The sequence below is a fragment of the Amaranthus tricolor genome, chromosome 2 (genome assembly GCF_026212465.1).
Source record: "Amaranthus tricolor cultivar Red isolate AtriRed21 chromosome 2, ASM2621246v1, whole genome shotgun sequence".
Classification (NCBI taxonomy): Eukaryota; Viridiplantae; Streptophyta; class Magnoliopsida; order Caryophyllales; family Amaranthaceae; genus Amaranthus; species Amaranthus tricolor.
This window is the reverse complement of record NC_080048.1, coordinates 8,517,836-8,531,336: the sequence shown is the minus strand read 5'-3', so window position 1 is coordinate 8,531,336 and position 13,501 is coordinate 8,517,836. Positions and strand designations below refer to the sequence as shown.

At 34.1% G+C, this 13,501-nt stretch overlaps 2 protein-coding genes across 2 annotated transcripts in view; both read right to left on the bottom strand.

The window, feature by feature from the left end:
• The window catches only part of LOC130806698 (probable GTP diphosphokinase CRSH, chloroplastic), a 5,747-nt gene extending 1,279 nt beyond the window's left edge, over positions 1 to 4,468 (bottom strand). Inside the window, exons 1-3 of the mRNA XM_057671876.1 lie at positions 3,959 to 4,468; positions 1,585 to 2,511; positions 416 to 700 (exon numbers count right to left, since the gene is read on the bottom strand). Of these exons, the coding sequence (XP_057527859.1) occupies positions 416 to 700; positions 1,585 to 2,511; positions 3,959 to 4,444 (1,698 nt within the window). The 5' untranslated portion in view covers positions 4,445 to 4,468. The remainder of the gene's footprint in view (positions 1 to 415; positions 701 to 1,584; positions 2,512 to 3,958) is intronic.
• Positions 4,469 to 8,797: 4,329 nt separating this feature from the next.
• Positions 8,798 to 11,866, bottom strand: LOC130806880 (pectinesterase-like). Its single transcript, XM_057672105.1, has 2 exons — positions 10,703 to 11,866; positions 8,798 to 9,578 (listed from the first exon to the last, which is right to left on the bottom strand). The coding sequence occupies exons 1-2, from the start codon at positions 11,688 to 11,690 to the stop codon at positions 8,881 to 8,883; spliced, it is 1,686 nt and encodes a 561-aa protein (XP_057528088.1). The 5' UTR covers positions 11,691 to 11,866; the 3' UTR covers positions 8,798 to 8,880.
• Between the last annotated feature and the right edge of the window lie 1,635 nt (positions 11,867 to 13,501).

Here is a 13,501-nt window from a genome sequence, read left to right as displayed (position 1 = left end):
AGCTTGGAGGAGAATTTTTATTCTGCATTAGTTTTTTAGCAAAATTCTGTCACCTATAGTTTACTTAGCAAGCTTTACTTAGTCCATTACTCATTAGTACATTGATAATATTTAAGTGCTACATCAAGAAGCATGCTACTCTTTGCATGCCAAGTTGTTCTTGTTGAGAGCAATCAAGCTTCATTTCATACACATTATAGAGGTGCACGATAAAGATGCTCAAGCTAAATGTATGAATCATATACTGTACTATCAGTAAATCAATGATCTTTTATCAAGGAAAATGTAACGCTCAATTCTAATATGATAGCAAAAAGCATGTGTGAAAATTAAACTCATTAGGAGAGCTCTTATGGATTATGTACGAGAAAAAAAGCGGAAATAAGAACTCAAATTTACAGTAGCAGATATTCACCTGTTTCTGGAAAGAATCAAACTCATCAGAGCTCAGGGAACCATCACTATTAGAATCAAGAAGTTGCATCATTTCTTGTGCATCTTCCCGTTCCGCACCTAGTTCTTCCATCACTTCCATCAGTTCCTCAATGCTAATCCTACCATCACCATTTTTATCCAGGAGATAAAATACTCTATCTTTGTGATGAATCTCTGAGTTACTATGGTACACAGATGGAAGGTCCTTAAGACGTAACGCTGCCAACTCTGCCGCAGCCACCATTAAGGCCTTGAGTCGTTTAGCCTGAGCACGTCAAGAAAATGAAATCCTAGTAAGACTTCCATCAAAAGACATCAGATTTTCTGTTTAATCACACAAAATTAAGCATTGTGGCCCTCGTTATCGAGAACGGACAGTGCAAGGTAGCAGAAAATGTAAATTATATAGAAGACAAGGTTATGTCCAAATGGTCTAAATATTGCTGCACTGGAATTATTAAATGACACTATGCCCTTCCTTGATGGTGAATCAATGGTTTTTTTCCTCACAGTTGCTCTTGATGATGTCTTAGCCAGCCCTAAAAGTATACTATACCGGGGAACCAGGGCAAATCAAGATGATAGTTTATACAAAGTAATCTTGGTTTACTAAATTAGAAAATAAAACACATCTCAGAAAATCACCAGCTCAATAAAGTAGAGATGGATAGGCAGTCAATGTCCTTTGGGACTTCAGAAAAAAAAAGGTCTTAAATCAAACGTTCCAGCTGATTCATTTTCTGACGGTTCTCGCATAATTGTATATGCCAACAGCAAGAACAAATACCATAGAAATCCTTGAACAAACTCTGAAGTATGTGAGTCTTGAAGACAGAGATTTACATTTTTATAGAACCTAATAGTCACATGCCTAAGTTTCCAAGTCTCACAAATTCCCTACCATGTATAATATAATAGGCAAATACTCCGTCTTGAACACAATAGCAATTATGGTGCAATCCAATTGTTACACGCGTAGAACAGTACTCAGAGGTCAGAACATGATAACTTGACGAGGATAGGAGAATGAAAGTTTCATTATTGATACACCATCTTAAAATTGTTACTCGTGTGTATATGATGAAAGTCTATTAATGTGTATGCGGGGACTACAGTGGAAAAACTGTGAAGTTAAAATAGTCAGCTTACCTCTTTGGGATCTGTGAGCCCACTTTTGTACAATGAATGGGATGCAGTACCACCAGCTGCTAACAAATCCATTTCTGCAGTGCGTATCTGTATTTCCATAAGTGGTATTGCAATCCCATCATCACTAACATCAACAGCCATGTGTAAGCTCTTGTACCCATTGGCTTTTGGTTTAGCTATATAGTCTTTTGTTCTATGAGGCAATTCTTTCCATAAAGATTGGATAATTTCTCGAGTCCTATAGCACGCCTTCTCTCCCATTTCAGTCGTATCAGGCTTGGGCTTCAACACTATTCTCAAGCCAATGATGTCATTTACCTCCTCAGGTCTACGACCATCTCTTAGAAGCTTCTTCATCGTGCTGTAACGGCTTTTATAACGACCTTTGACTGAAATATTATCAACCATACTCTGCAGCAATGGATCTGAACTCAAAGCCTCAAGTAAATGCTGTCTGCAAGCCTCTATCAAATCCTTACTACTCTGTTCACGACCTTTCAACCAAGCATCAACGTATAGGTAAGAAGAAGGAAACAAGTATCTGAATGATAAATCCTCTAGCTCCAATGATAAGAGGTATGTGCCTACAGCATGAGCTAACGGAGCATGTACTTTCATGACCTCAAGAGATATAATCTGCTGCTGATATTTAGGAAGGTAATCAATATGTCTCATCATATCTAGCCTTATTGCAAGATCTAATACAACAGCCCGGATATCATAATACGTCAGACAGAACCTCCTTATTGCAGCAGCATTATTATCATCCAGAAGCTCAGCTCTATAAGGTGCTTTTTTCACACGTAGGCTTTCATGCAATAAATGGGCAGTGCCACTACCTATTTGATCCCTAACTTCATGTAAGGAAATCGCTCCAGCCTCCCAAACCTCCCTCAGTATGCCTGCAGCAATTACCTCTGCATCCATCTGTTGCCATAAGTCGGAAGAAGACTTCAGTAGCAGCATAATGAAACTATGCATTAAAAAATAGCTCTCTAAATCAAAGCTCACTGCAATTGGGCAAAATCACTGCTATTAGTCCACTTATGAACTTTAAGCTTGAGATGTTGTAATGTCAACACTCAACAGGTCTTCAAAGTGGCAGACTTGCAACAATTAACTAAAAAACATTTTATTTAAAATAATTTGCGTATTACAGTAAAGTTTATAAATTTTGCGAATTACATACACGAAAGTATCAAAGTCTACATCGTTCAAGCCAAATCACATAATTCCAACCACTTAACCTAAATTTTCGACCACTAAAATGGTCAAAATGGTCAAAATTATGTGATTTGTCCAGAACATTGTAGACTTTGATACTTAAGTGGCTACTCGCAAAAAATATATATTGAGGTTGCAATTTGCAAATTATTCTTTTATTTTAATAAGAATTATTTGCAAACTACGGCCTTCAAGTTTAGGGCTTTTGCAAATTACAGCCACAAAGTTTTAAACCTTCAACTTACCAAAGTGACGCCATTGCAGCCAATTCACCGGATTTCAGATAATTATTCCCAAAATACCCTTTAACTTCCCAAAAAGCTAAAGGGACTAAGGCACCGGTCAAAGGACATTTTGGAAAAAATTCATAGGAAGCCGATGACTTGGCTGCACTTTTATTAGTTGAAGGTTGTAGTTCGCAAAAATAAAACTTTAAGGCTCTAATTTATAAAAGCCTTGATCTTGAAGGCTTTAAATTTGCAAATGATTCTTAATATAATAATTCCATGTTAGTAAAAAAGGGTAACAACAAAGAAGAAACTAAACAATATGAAATCATTTAATTAATTCACGTTGACAATACGTTCATTTCAGCAGATTAGAGGGAGGATAAGATGGGCTAAAAAAGAATTCCCTAAAAAAGGTCAATTTCAGCAATGGCCCATGGTCATTCTATCAAATTGGCTTACTATTAAACTGATAGCATTTATTTTCCGTATGAGTTTGCAATTGATGTTGCTATCAAGGTAATCGAAAACAATTGATCTTGTGTAAGATTTTGTATATCTGATACTCCAAATGCCGGCTATTTTAGCGCTACTTCATGGCATTGGGGCATCAAAAAATGTTGTATACAAGATTTAACTAATAATTACAATGGTTCGCCTAATACGCTAATGGCCTCGAATAAGAATTACCCAATATTCCCAAACTTAACCATAACTATACTGTTAGCATGCTTATTATTAAACATAGAGTAGAAGTTTATATTGAAGCCAATTCACTGCCTGAAAACATAGCCAAAAAAAAGGAAAAGTGCTGGAAATTACACATTTCTGAAAGAATCAATAAGCAAGAATCCAACAATTGTAAACCATCCTAAAAGTATAACATCTGAACATTTTTATCAAAATTACAAAAAGAAGCAGACCTGAAGATCGGCAAGAAGAACAGCAACAGACAAAGCCTTAGAAAGAGGAGACCTTCCATCAGGAGAAAGAGGTAGAGTTTGCAATATAGGAATAGAAAGTTTCAAAGCCTTAAAAAGTATACGAGAGGAACTTGTGGATAAAGCATTGTAGTTCATTCTTTCCGTAAGCTCATTAAAAGCTCCGACCAACTCAACCACCATTTTACCACCAGGTTGCTCAAGCACTGTCGCCGGTAAATCCTTCTCAGCTGCTGAAGCGCGAATGTCGGTGATCGGTACTCTTCGCCGGCATCGGAACCGGCGGAGTAGTAGTGTAGAGGAAGTGTGGAAAATAGGAAATAGGGTTTGCAGATTGGGGATTTGATGGAGAGTAAAATTAAGGGATTGAAGCTCCATTGAAGAGGAACAGAAAAAATTGGTGGCTCTTGTTGATTTAAATGGAGTAGGAGTACTAGTAGTTACTGGTTGTGGTATACATATGGACATATATGGTCACTGGTCGTTAATGTGAACAATTTCATGTTTACATGTCACATCTTCTATGAAATAGTCTATAATCTTATACAATTAGTCTGTTTTTTTAATTGATGATGTTAAGCGGGGTGTTTGGTACATGGGAATGAGAATTAAGAGATTATAGTTGAGATTTAAAATGAGATTTTAGGATTAGACTTAAATTGAAACTTAAGAAATACCATTGAGTTTCTTCGAAATTCACCATATACCACACAAAATGTTTTTAATTCACCATATACCATTGAGTTTTCGTCCGTTAGCACAGAATACCATTAATAACAACTGCCGTCAATGTGCCGTTTGTGGTAAATTACCAGTATGCCCTTACGCATTTAACTGGCGCCATTGTTAGGGTTGACTTCCCCCAACACAATGTATATCTTCAAAAATTGACCCCCCATCTTTCTTCTTCTCCATTCAAGAAACTCTCTATTCGTTTTCATTAATCTGAAACCCTTAAAATCCATCAAAAATTTACAAAGTATCGATTTTGTGTGAAGTGATTTGGAACCCAAACACAGGTGGTCGTGACTGAATTTCACACAAAGTTCGATAATTCGGTGGATTAGGCATGCACAAGGTATTACTATCCTTATCCATTTGCATTTCGAGTTCTCATTTTGTATTTTTTTGCAAAATTGAGTTAGGGTTAAGGTTAAGTGTGATGTGTTGGATGCGAATTTGAATTATGTTAAAGTGATGTGTTTTTGTTTGTATGCGATTTATAGTTTGGATTGTGATGTAATGTGTTGTTGGTAAATGTTGTTATTAGGATGAGTACAATGTGGTTGTTAGTTCGTGCTCCAGGGGGTACTTTTGATGTGAGGGTGGATGACACTAATAAGACCAATTTGATGGAGTTGATTGCGTATATGTTTGAGGATTCAGTGAAACAGAATGTATATCTCCCTAAATACTTCACCCTATTTGTCACTAAACCTAGAACAAATCATAAGTTAGAGTTAGTTGATGATGGTGCAATGTTAAAAATATGGGAGTGGAATGAAGGGAAGAGTAAAATTGAATTGTTTATAGAAGAGACAGAAACACCATTTCTTGTGTTTCAGTCTGCAGAAGCTAGTTGGGCAAAGACTTTGAAGAACAGGGCTGAAAATATTAGGCTAATGGAGAAAGAGAATAGAAGGATGGCAGAAGAAGCAGAAGCTGAGGAGCAACTTTTGACCCAGCAGGCATATACTGTGGCTGTAGAGGTCCCTGTTTTAAATGTTGATGATGATGGGATTGAATATATAAGAGTGTTTACTACCCCAGCAGCTGATGAGGTTTTTTTAGGAGATTCACAACCTCAACCCCTCACAACCCTCATGCTCACAACCTCAACCCTCACAATCTCCATGCTCACAAACAAAAACATCTCAACCAAATAACCCTCCAAGAAGAAAAAAAGCTTACTCCAAAGAAGAAGAAAATACCCCCTGCACAGTCAACCCAACAACAGCCTTAGACAACCAACCCAGCCCAAAGAACAAACCAAGTTTAAACCCAAAGAGCGGAGGTGCCTAGAAGCACTGCTGTTAAGTTTGGCCTTAATGTTGGCAAGAAAACTGCAGCAGGGAGGCAACTCAACACTAGGAGCAAAAAAAAGTTGGTGGTCGAAGAAATTGATGTTGAGTCTAATGGTAGGCCTTCTGAGGTGTTCTGAGGGGGTTGAATCAGCATTGTTTGAGGTGTTCCCAAGAGTACCAGGAGAATATGCTGCCAGCATTTGTACTCAAATTGCAAGGCTACAGGATGGAGTGGGGCAGCATTTCATAAGTTGTTTTGGATTGCTGTAAATGCCTACAAGCAATAAAGTTTAGAGAATTGAAATTACTAGCTTGGAATTCAATCCAAAGAAGAAAATCAATTGAAGAGCTAAAGAATGCCAATGATAAACTCCATAAGCTCCAATTGCAATCCAAATGTTTGATGAAATGCTTCAATAGATTGACTTAATCTCAATTACATGAATATATCAAATGATCTTCAATAATGAACTAATCAAAAGCTTGAACCTTCTAATAAGTGTTTGAATAGAAATTGCAACTAAAAGTACAAGAATGAATCAAGGAAAATACATAAAGGAAGATTAAAACTAACTAATGAAAGCTTAAAATTCAGAACATGAGTTGTAGAAGAAATGGATCATTTGCTTGAGCCTTTTTCTTCTCTATTTATAGGAGGGAGGATAAGTAGTGGGTGGTGGCTTCATGATTTCTCCACCACCCTATGTGCGAGATAGGTAGGCTATAGATGGGTGGCAAATAGGGGTGGTGGAGTAGTAGAGTATGAGAAGCATAAGAAATAGGTAGGGCAGCCAATCAGCAGCTTTTAAAAGCGTAATTATTTCTGACCGCCCAAATCGCTCGACCCGAGCCAATCCGCTCGACTTGTCGAGCGAGCATCAGGTACACAGGTCAGAATCTTTAAAAATAGAGCAGTCACCAAAAAAACTCCGCTCGACCTGTCCGCTTAACCAAGCAAGCGAGCTCGACCCATTGAAAATGACATTCTAAAGCTACTGGAAGTGAATAGTACTTTCGCTCGATCCGAGCCAACAGCGCTCGACCTGGTCGAGCGGATGGTCCTGGTCAGCTTCTATCTCTAATACAAGTCTTTTTTATGTTCGAGCAAGCTTAGCTCGACCCAGTTTTGGCCGAGTGAGCTTAGAAAAGTCTACTTTAGCTCCTTTTGGCCTTGTTTCCTTGACTTGGGTCATCAAGGCTTTGATTACTTGAGCTTTTGAAGTTAAGTGAGTATTATATGCGCCAAATGTACTTGGTTTGTGATCGATTTTGTTGAATATTACCTAAAATGCACAAAAACACCAAAACACCCATCTAAGCATAAAATCCCAAATGAAGCAAGCATAGTTATGAAAAATTTCAATACAATAAAGCCAAATAATGGGGATAAAATATGAATAAAATGCAGCTAACACTTACAATTGTTAGTTTTGATACGTTTGGGGCATTATGTCTGAGTTTATTGCTATGTTTAATGTAGAGTTAAGTGTGTATTCTAGAATGATGTATTCCCTCAATATAAAGGGCATACACATTCATAGAAGACACACAACACACAACATAGAGTGAGTGCTACACACAAGTGAGGGACTAGGGTGCTTACCAACAGAGTTTTCTATCTTTGTATTAGTATTGTGAGATCTCCATTGTTGGGAGATAGATCTCTTGAGAGGTTGTTTTCAAGTTTGTGAGAGTTATTTATATTGTATTGTTGAATTCAATTAGGAATAAACTATTATTGAGAGGGTATCCTAGATACTTCAAATATCATTATGTTCTTCTTCTCATTGTTTTTATTGTTGCTTATCATCCTGTTTTCATTTGTTAAATCTCATATAGTTTTCATTTCAAAAGTGATGAGATCATTATCCAAACTTGAAATGTAGCAAAGTAGAGAAAGTCAACGAATCATCTCAAAGGGACATTTAAATGAAAAGAGTTGCAATCTTTTGGGAATAGAAGATATACTTTATTTCTCACACTATATTGCACGTAAGTTAGAGGTTGAGTAAGAAAATTGGAGCATATAATAAAGTCACCGTGAATATTAGCCAGTCTATTTGTTTTAGTAAAAAAAATCATTTTTTTAAGGACAGAAATTCATATAAGATAGTCTTAGAAAAGAAAAGAGTTAAATGGGACTCGAACGCAGAACCTTACTGTGATTGCTCCAATTGAGACAAAAATTCATCTTTAATAAGTTGAAACTCTCAAAAACGTCAACAGTTTTATATTGGATTGAAATAAAAGGGAAAAATTCTTGTATCTCAATCCTACATAAATGATATAGTGAATATATGAAAAATCCGTTGAAACATGTTTGGTTAACAAAAGTATTACTTTGAGGAAAAAATTCTTTCTTACTTAGCACAAGGATAAGAGTTCCATTTATTCTATTTGAATGGGGTTTCAATCTTTCGAAAAGAGTTCCATTTATGCTTTTTGAGTTGATTTATTCCTCAATATTTGAGTTGATTTATGCTTTTTATTCTTAGTTTATTATTAGATTATATCAATTTTCCTTTATAATCATGCTTCTGTTTCTAAGAAATTGCCACACTTTTCTTTTTAGTTCGTACTTTTTACTTTGCTATAATTTTCTTTTATAGAAAAACTCTTACCACTTTCTTTTATTTTCAACCACACATTTCAACTCTCTTATAATATCATTAAAATACAATTCAAATTCTCCCACCCTTTCTTTATATTTGTATAAATCTCACTTTAGCAATTTATTAAAACGGATTAAATAAGAATCAAGCAAAATTATCTAAGTTGAAAGTCATAGCCTATAAGAAAGAAAAAGAATACAAAAAAGCAAGCATCTTAAGTTTCATGAGAAATATAGATTATACACATAATTACATACATCATGTTAGCTTAATTTTTTAAACCAACAAGATATGGCATACTAGAAAGAGGAAGCCAATTTTGCCCTTGAATAAAAGGACCAATAGTAAATCTCATAGCCTCATCCCTATTAGTAACAACATGATAACCCTTCCATCTTACCCTCCTAGAAGTATCAGCACCGGGGCCTCTATTACCAAACTCCCCATAATTCAATGTATCTAAAGCAAATGTACCGGCCCAAGGCATCCACCCCGCCGGTTGAATAAAATCAGCAAGTGTTGATTGCATTATCATCGTCGTTGAATATTCCTTCCAAGGTCGACCTAAAAACGTAGGAATTTGAAATCGAACAGGGTATAATTTCTGTTCGGGCACAATCCTACAATTGTGTATAACGATTCCTGTGGTTTCACGAGGATCCTTTTTGCCTTGTGCAGTTACGGTGTTTTGTTGATTGTCCATTGGTTTACGTACGATTATTAGTGAATTTTGGATGATTACATTGGCATCGCCGAAAATGAAATCGACTGTGCCGGAAATGACACAATTACGGTAAAATTGACGATGTGCTTGTGCGTAGAGGGTATCTTGGTTTCCATCCATTCTGCAGTTGTAGAATGCGGACATATCTGCTTGTACTCTAAGTGCTACTGCTTGGTGTCCTTCTGGACCTGCTGTGTTCTGAAAACCCATCGCCTTTGCAATGAATCCATTTCCAATAACAGCTGCAAATTCACAATATTAAGACATAAGTAAGTTTTGTATGAGACTATCTAATCATTAAACAAGCTCATATAATTACTCTATTTCTCTAATTGATTACTTTAATATTATAAATGATCACTTTAAAGTTACAAATCAATACTCTAAGATTATAAAAAAGATAACTTTAAAATTGTAAATGGTCACTTTCAGGTTATAAGTGATCATTTTAAGACATTAAATGTACATTGATTCAGCTTAATATAAATGGTCTAAAAATTTATTCTAGCTATATATAATTTTTCTTAAATGAGACCATTTTCATTAAATTGGCCTAATTAAAAACGAACGGATATGTCACACTAGACCTATTAAAATTGACATACGGATCAGTTTTGTGTTGGTTTATTTTGAATTAGGTTGTTTTTGATCAGGTCAGCCTAACCGAATAAGGTTTTGATTTTAATTATAAGTTTATTAGTTTTTAACAAAAATTAATTTGCTTATAAAATAGAATGCATCTCCAAAAGCTACAAGTAGAAGTTGGTGACTCAAAATATAAATATTATTGATTATTGACTAGAGTCTATAAATATAATAGGGGATTGTTAGTATAATGTAAATATATTGTTGTTTGGTGTGACCAAGTAGAAGTATCGCATATACGGCAAGTTAATTGTTTAAGCTGATTATTATGAAGATGTTTGATAAACATTATTTATTAGCCGTTAGCTGTTTATAAGAGAAAAAATAAGCAAAAGTCAATGAAAAATCTATTATAAATAACTTTTTGATTTTAGCTTAAAAATTAATTTTTCAGCTAATTTAAAAACAATTCACCAAATAATTTTCTAATATATGACCAAAAAAACCAATCATATAACAAGAAAAAATCATTTTCCAAATACTTCCTAGCCCTAGGTTTTAGCTAAAACGTTTGACAAGAAAAAGAAAATTAACGAAAAAAACAAGCGTAATGATCGAGTTTGGGTTATAAATAAATTTGAGCCACTTTTTTATGTTTTCATATCTGATCATTTTTAAGTTAGGTGTAAAAAAATTTAAATTACGACCAATTAATATTTAAAATGACTCATATTAATTTAAAGTCGGATTCAAAAATAATAAAATAAAAAGAAAAACTAACCAAAAGAAGCACTTTGATAAGTGCTAACACCATCACGATTACTCTTTCTTCCTGTAACAATAGTCTTTCGAGGTCCATCTCCATACATAAAAATATTAATTTGATCTTTATTAATTAAAACTTGCTCATTATATATTCCAGCTTTGACATAAATAACATATCTTCCTTTTAAATTCTTTGGATAAGCTTTTATTGCATCAGAAATTGTCTTATATTGTCCACTTCCATCTTGGGCAACTATTACATTAGGCATAGGATTATTAGTATTAATCCTTCCTAATAACTTTCTATATTTAGTAACCCATAATGGATAACCATCTTTTTGCAAATTTTGTTTACTATTTATAGTAACATTTGTTTCAATCCCAAAACTACTTAAAATTGTATCAATTTCACTCATTATAGCAAGCATATTACTACTCAATTTAGATGCAAGATCAAGTCCTTTACTCATTTCTTCCTTTAAATTCAATTTCTCAATGCCGTCTATACATGATTGTTGGTACGAAATAGTAGCACTTAACCAATTCTTAATCTCGTGTTCCATTTCCTTTAACGTTGAAAAATTTGAATCGTTTGTATGATTTAAAACGATATGTAATTCGTTTATTGAAAGCTCTAACAGTTCTTTACAGTCGTCAAAACTCATTTTATTTAATGGGTCCTTTGCGTTTTTCCCAATCAGCTGTGATTTATCGATACTTTGTCGAATCGCATCGACATTCGACTTGATTGCAGCTTGAATGTAATCATATAATGTTGCACTTTGATTGTTTTTGGAAACGGAACCAAGGCTATGAACACATACTTCTTTGTAATCAGTTGGGCTACATATTGCATGGACTGCCTTTGAGGTTGAAGCTAAAGGATCTTTATGTTGGTGATTTGAATTATATGCATGACGTACACAAAATACAAGACCAATGGCTACACCAATAATAATGATTATTGATACTACTAATCCAATTACTTTTCCCTTCATTTTCATAGAGTACCAATGCTAAAAAAAAAAAAAATTAATTCTTAGCCAATTGGTAAAAAATTTATTCTTTATTTTTGTTTAATATATTATTTTAATGTTCTTTTATTAGAATTATTTTCCTAAATTTTTGGATTCTTTGTTTAGATATTAGCTAAATATTGTTTGGATAAGATTAGTGGTAAAATTCGGGATGTAAACATATTTTATGTTGTTATTTTTATTTTAAGGATTTACAGATAAGTCATTGTTCTAATTAAGGAGTGTTTATAATGATTTATATTTATCGAGTTTTTTTGAAATGTTTGAGATGGATGAATTGTTTTTGGGATATTATTCCGAATATGATGGTGATTTAATTTCGTTATGGCAATTAGATTTTAAGGTTGACTCACTTTTTCTTGCTTCGATTTAGAGTGCATTCTCAACTGACGTTGTATATGTTTAATAACTTTTTTGAGGATTAGATAAAAGTAGGGAATATTTTTGAGAATGCATTATAGAGTAAAAAAGTAAAAGTCTTTAAAATAATGAAAAAAATAATTAAATTAACAGTATAAACATCAAGTGTATATAAAGACAATACATATTAAAAGATTGAAAATGAAAGACATTAAATGATCTAAGCAGCATAAAGAAACATATGAAAATGTTATGATTCATCTTACTTCAATAAGTAGCCAATCACAATCTAACTTATATATGAAAAATTGGGTATTATTATTTGTAGTTATTTTTTTATTATATCACCAACCTTTTTATATTTTTGCCTTACATGTTAATCTCTCTAACAAGTAGCAACTCTCTAGAAAAGAATTCTCTCCATTTATTAAATTACTTCTTCGATTTTCAAACAACAAAATTAGTTCAAAAGATATGAAAGGTGACAGAAATTAAAGTTCTAAAATCTTTTGAGTTATTTCTTTGATTTATCTTTTTTTAAAGAGGGCAATGGTCAAATTGAATGTTTTATGCGTTTTTTGTGCATTTTGTTTTAAGAATTGATTTGAGATCAACGGACGTCACATAGCGCGCCAGGGTCATATGCTTCAATTCATACCATATAGTGCACCCATCAATAAGGTAGGTGTGCCTACTATTGCGGATTATATGTTGTGGTTTCCGTCCATCACGAGGTGTTATTGATGTAGTCGAGTACGCTCCAATAGCACCTAGCACTTACGATGAATTACTTTGCAAGTATTATTTAATATTCCAAATTTTATCCCTATTATTCATTATATTATTGAAATTAATTTGTAAAATTTATTCTTATTTCAGGCATAAAGAGTGATGTTTGTCCATCGGTCTAATCAAGAGCAGCAAGAGAGGGAGATTGCACAGAGCATCCTCCGATGCTCTCATTTCGAGCACTTTATTCCAAGTGCCAATTAGGAGGGAGTCCAATATACTTTTGTAGCTACTAGTAGGGGGAAGAGTTTGCCCCCACGCACGTACAAGTAGTAGTTGCCCAAATACCAGTCTCCTCCCTTACCTAATCATCACATCGCAGCAACCCATCATCCTAGGAGGCGAACTAGGCCATAAAAATTAAATAGGTAGATGTTTATAATGAGCATTAGGACTCTATCATAGACATTGCACAAACTTTATGGAATATATTGTTCTAATGTTCCAAAGATTCAACTAGGAATCATTCTATCGTGAGTTATATATTGGCCTATAATTTCTTAGTTTAGCTTAGAAAGTTAATTTATTGAAGTACATCAAAACACAATCAATGAAATATAGGGAAAATGTTGATGAAAGTACGACATATTTTCATTAATACTCATTAAGAAAGAAAAAAATACATTACT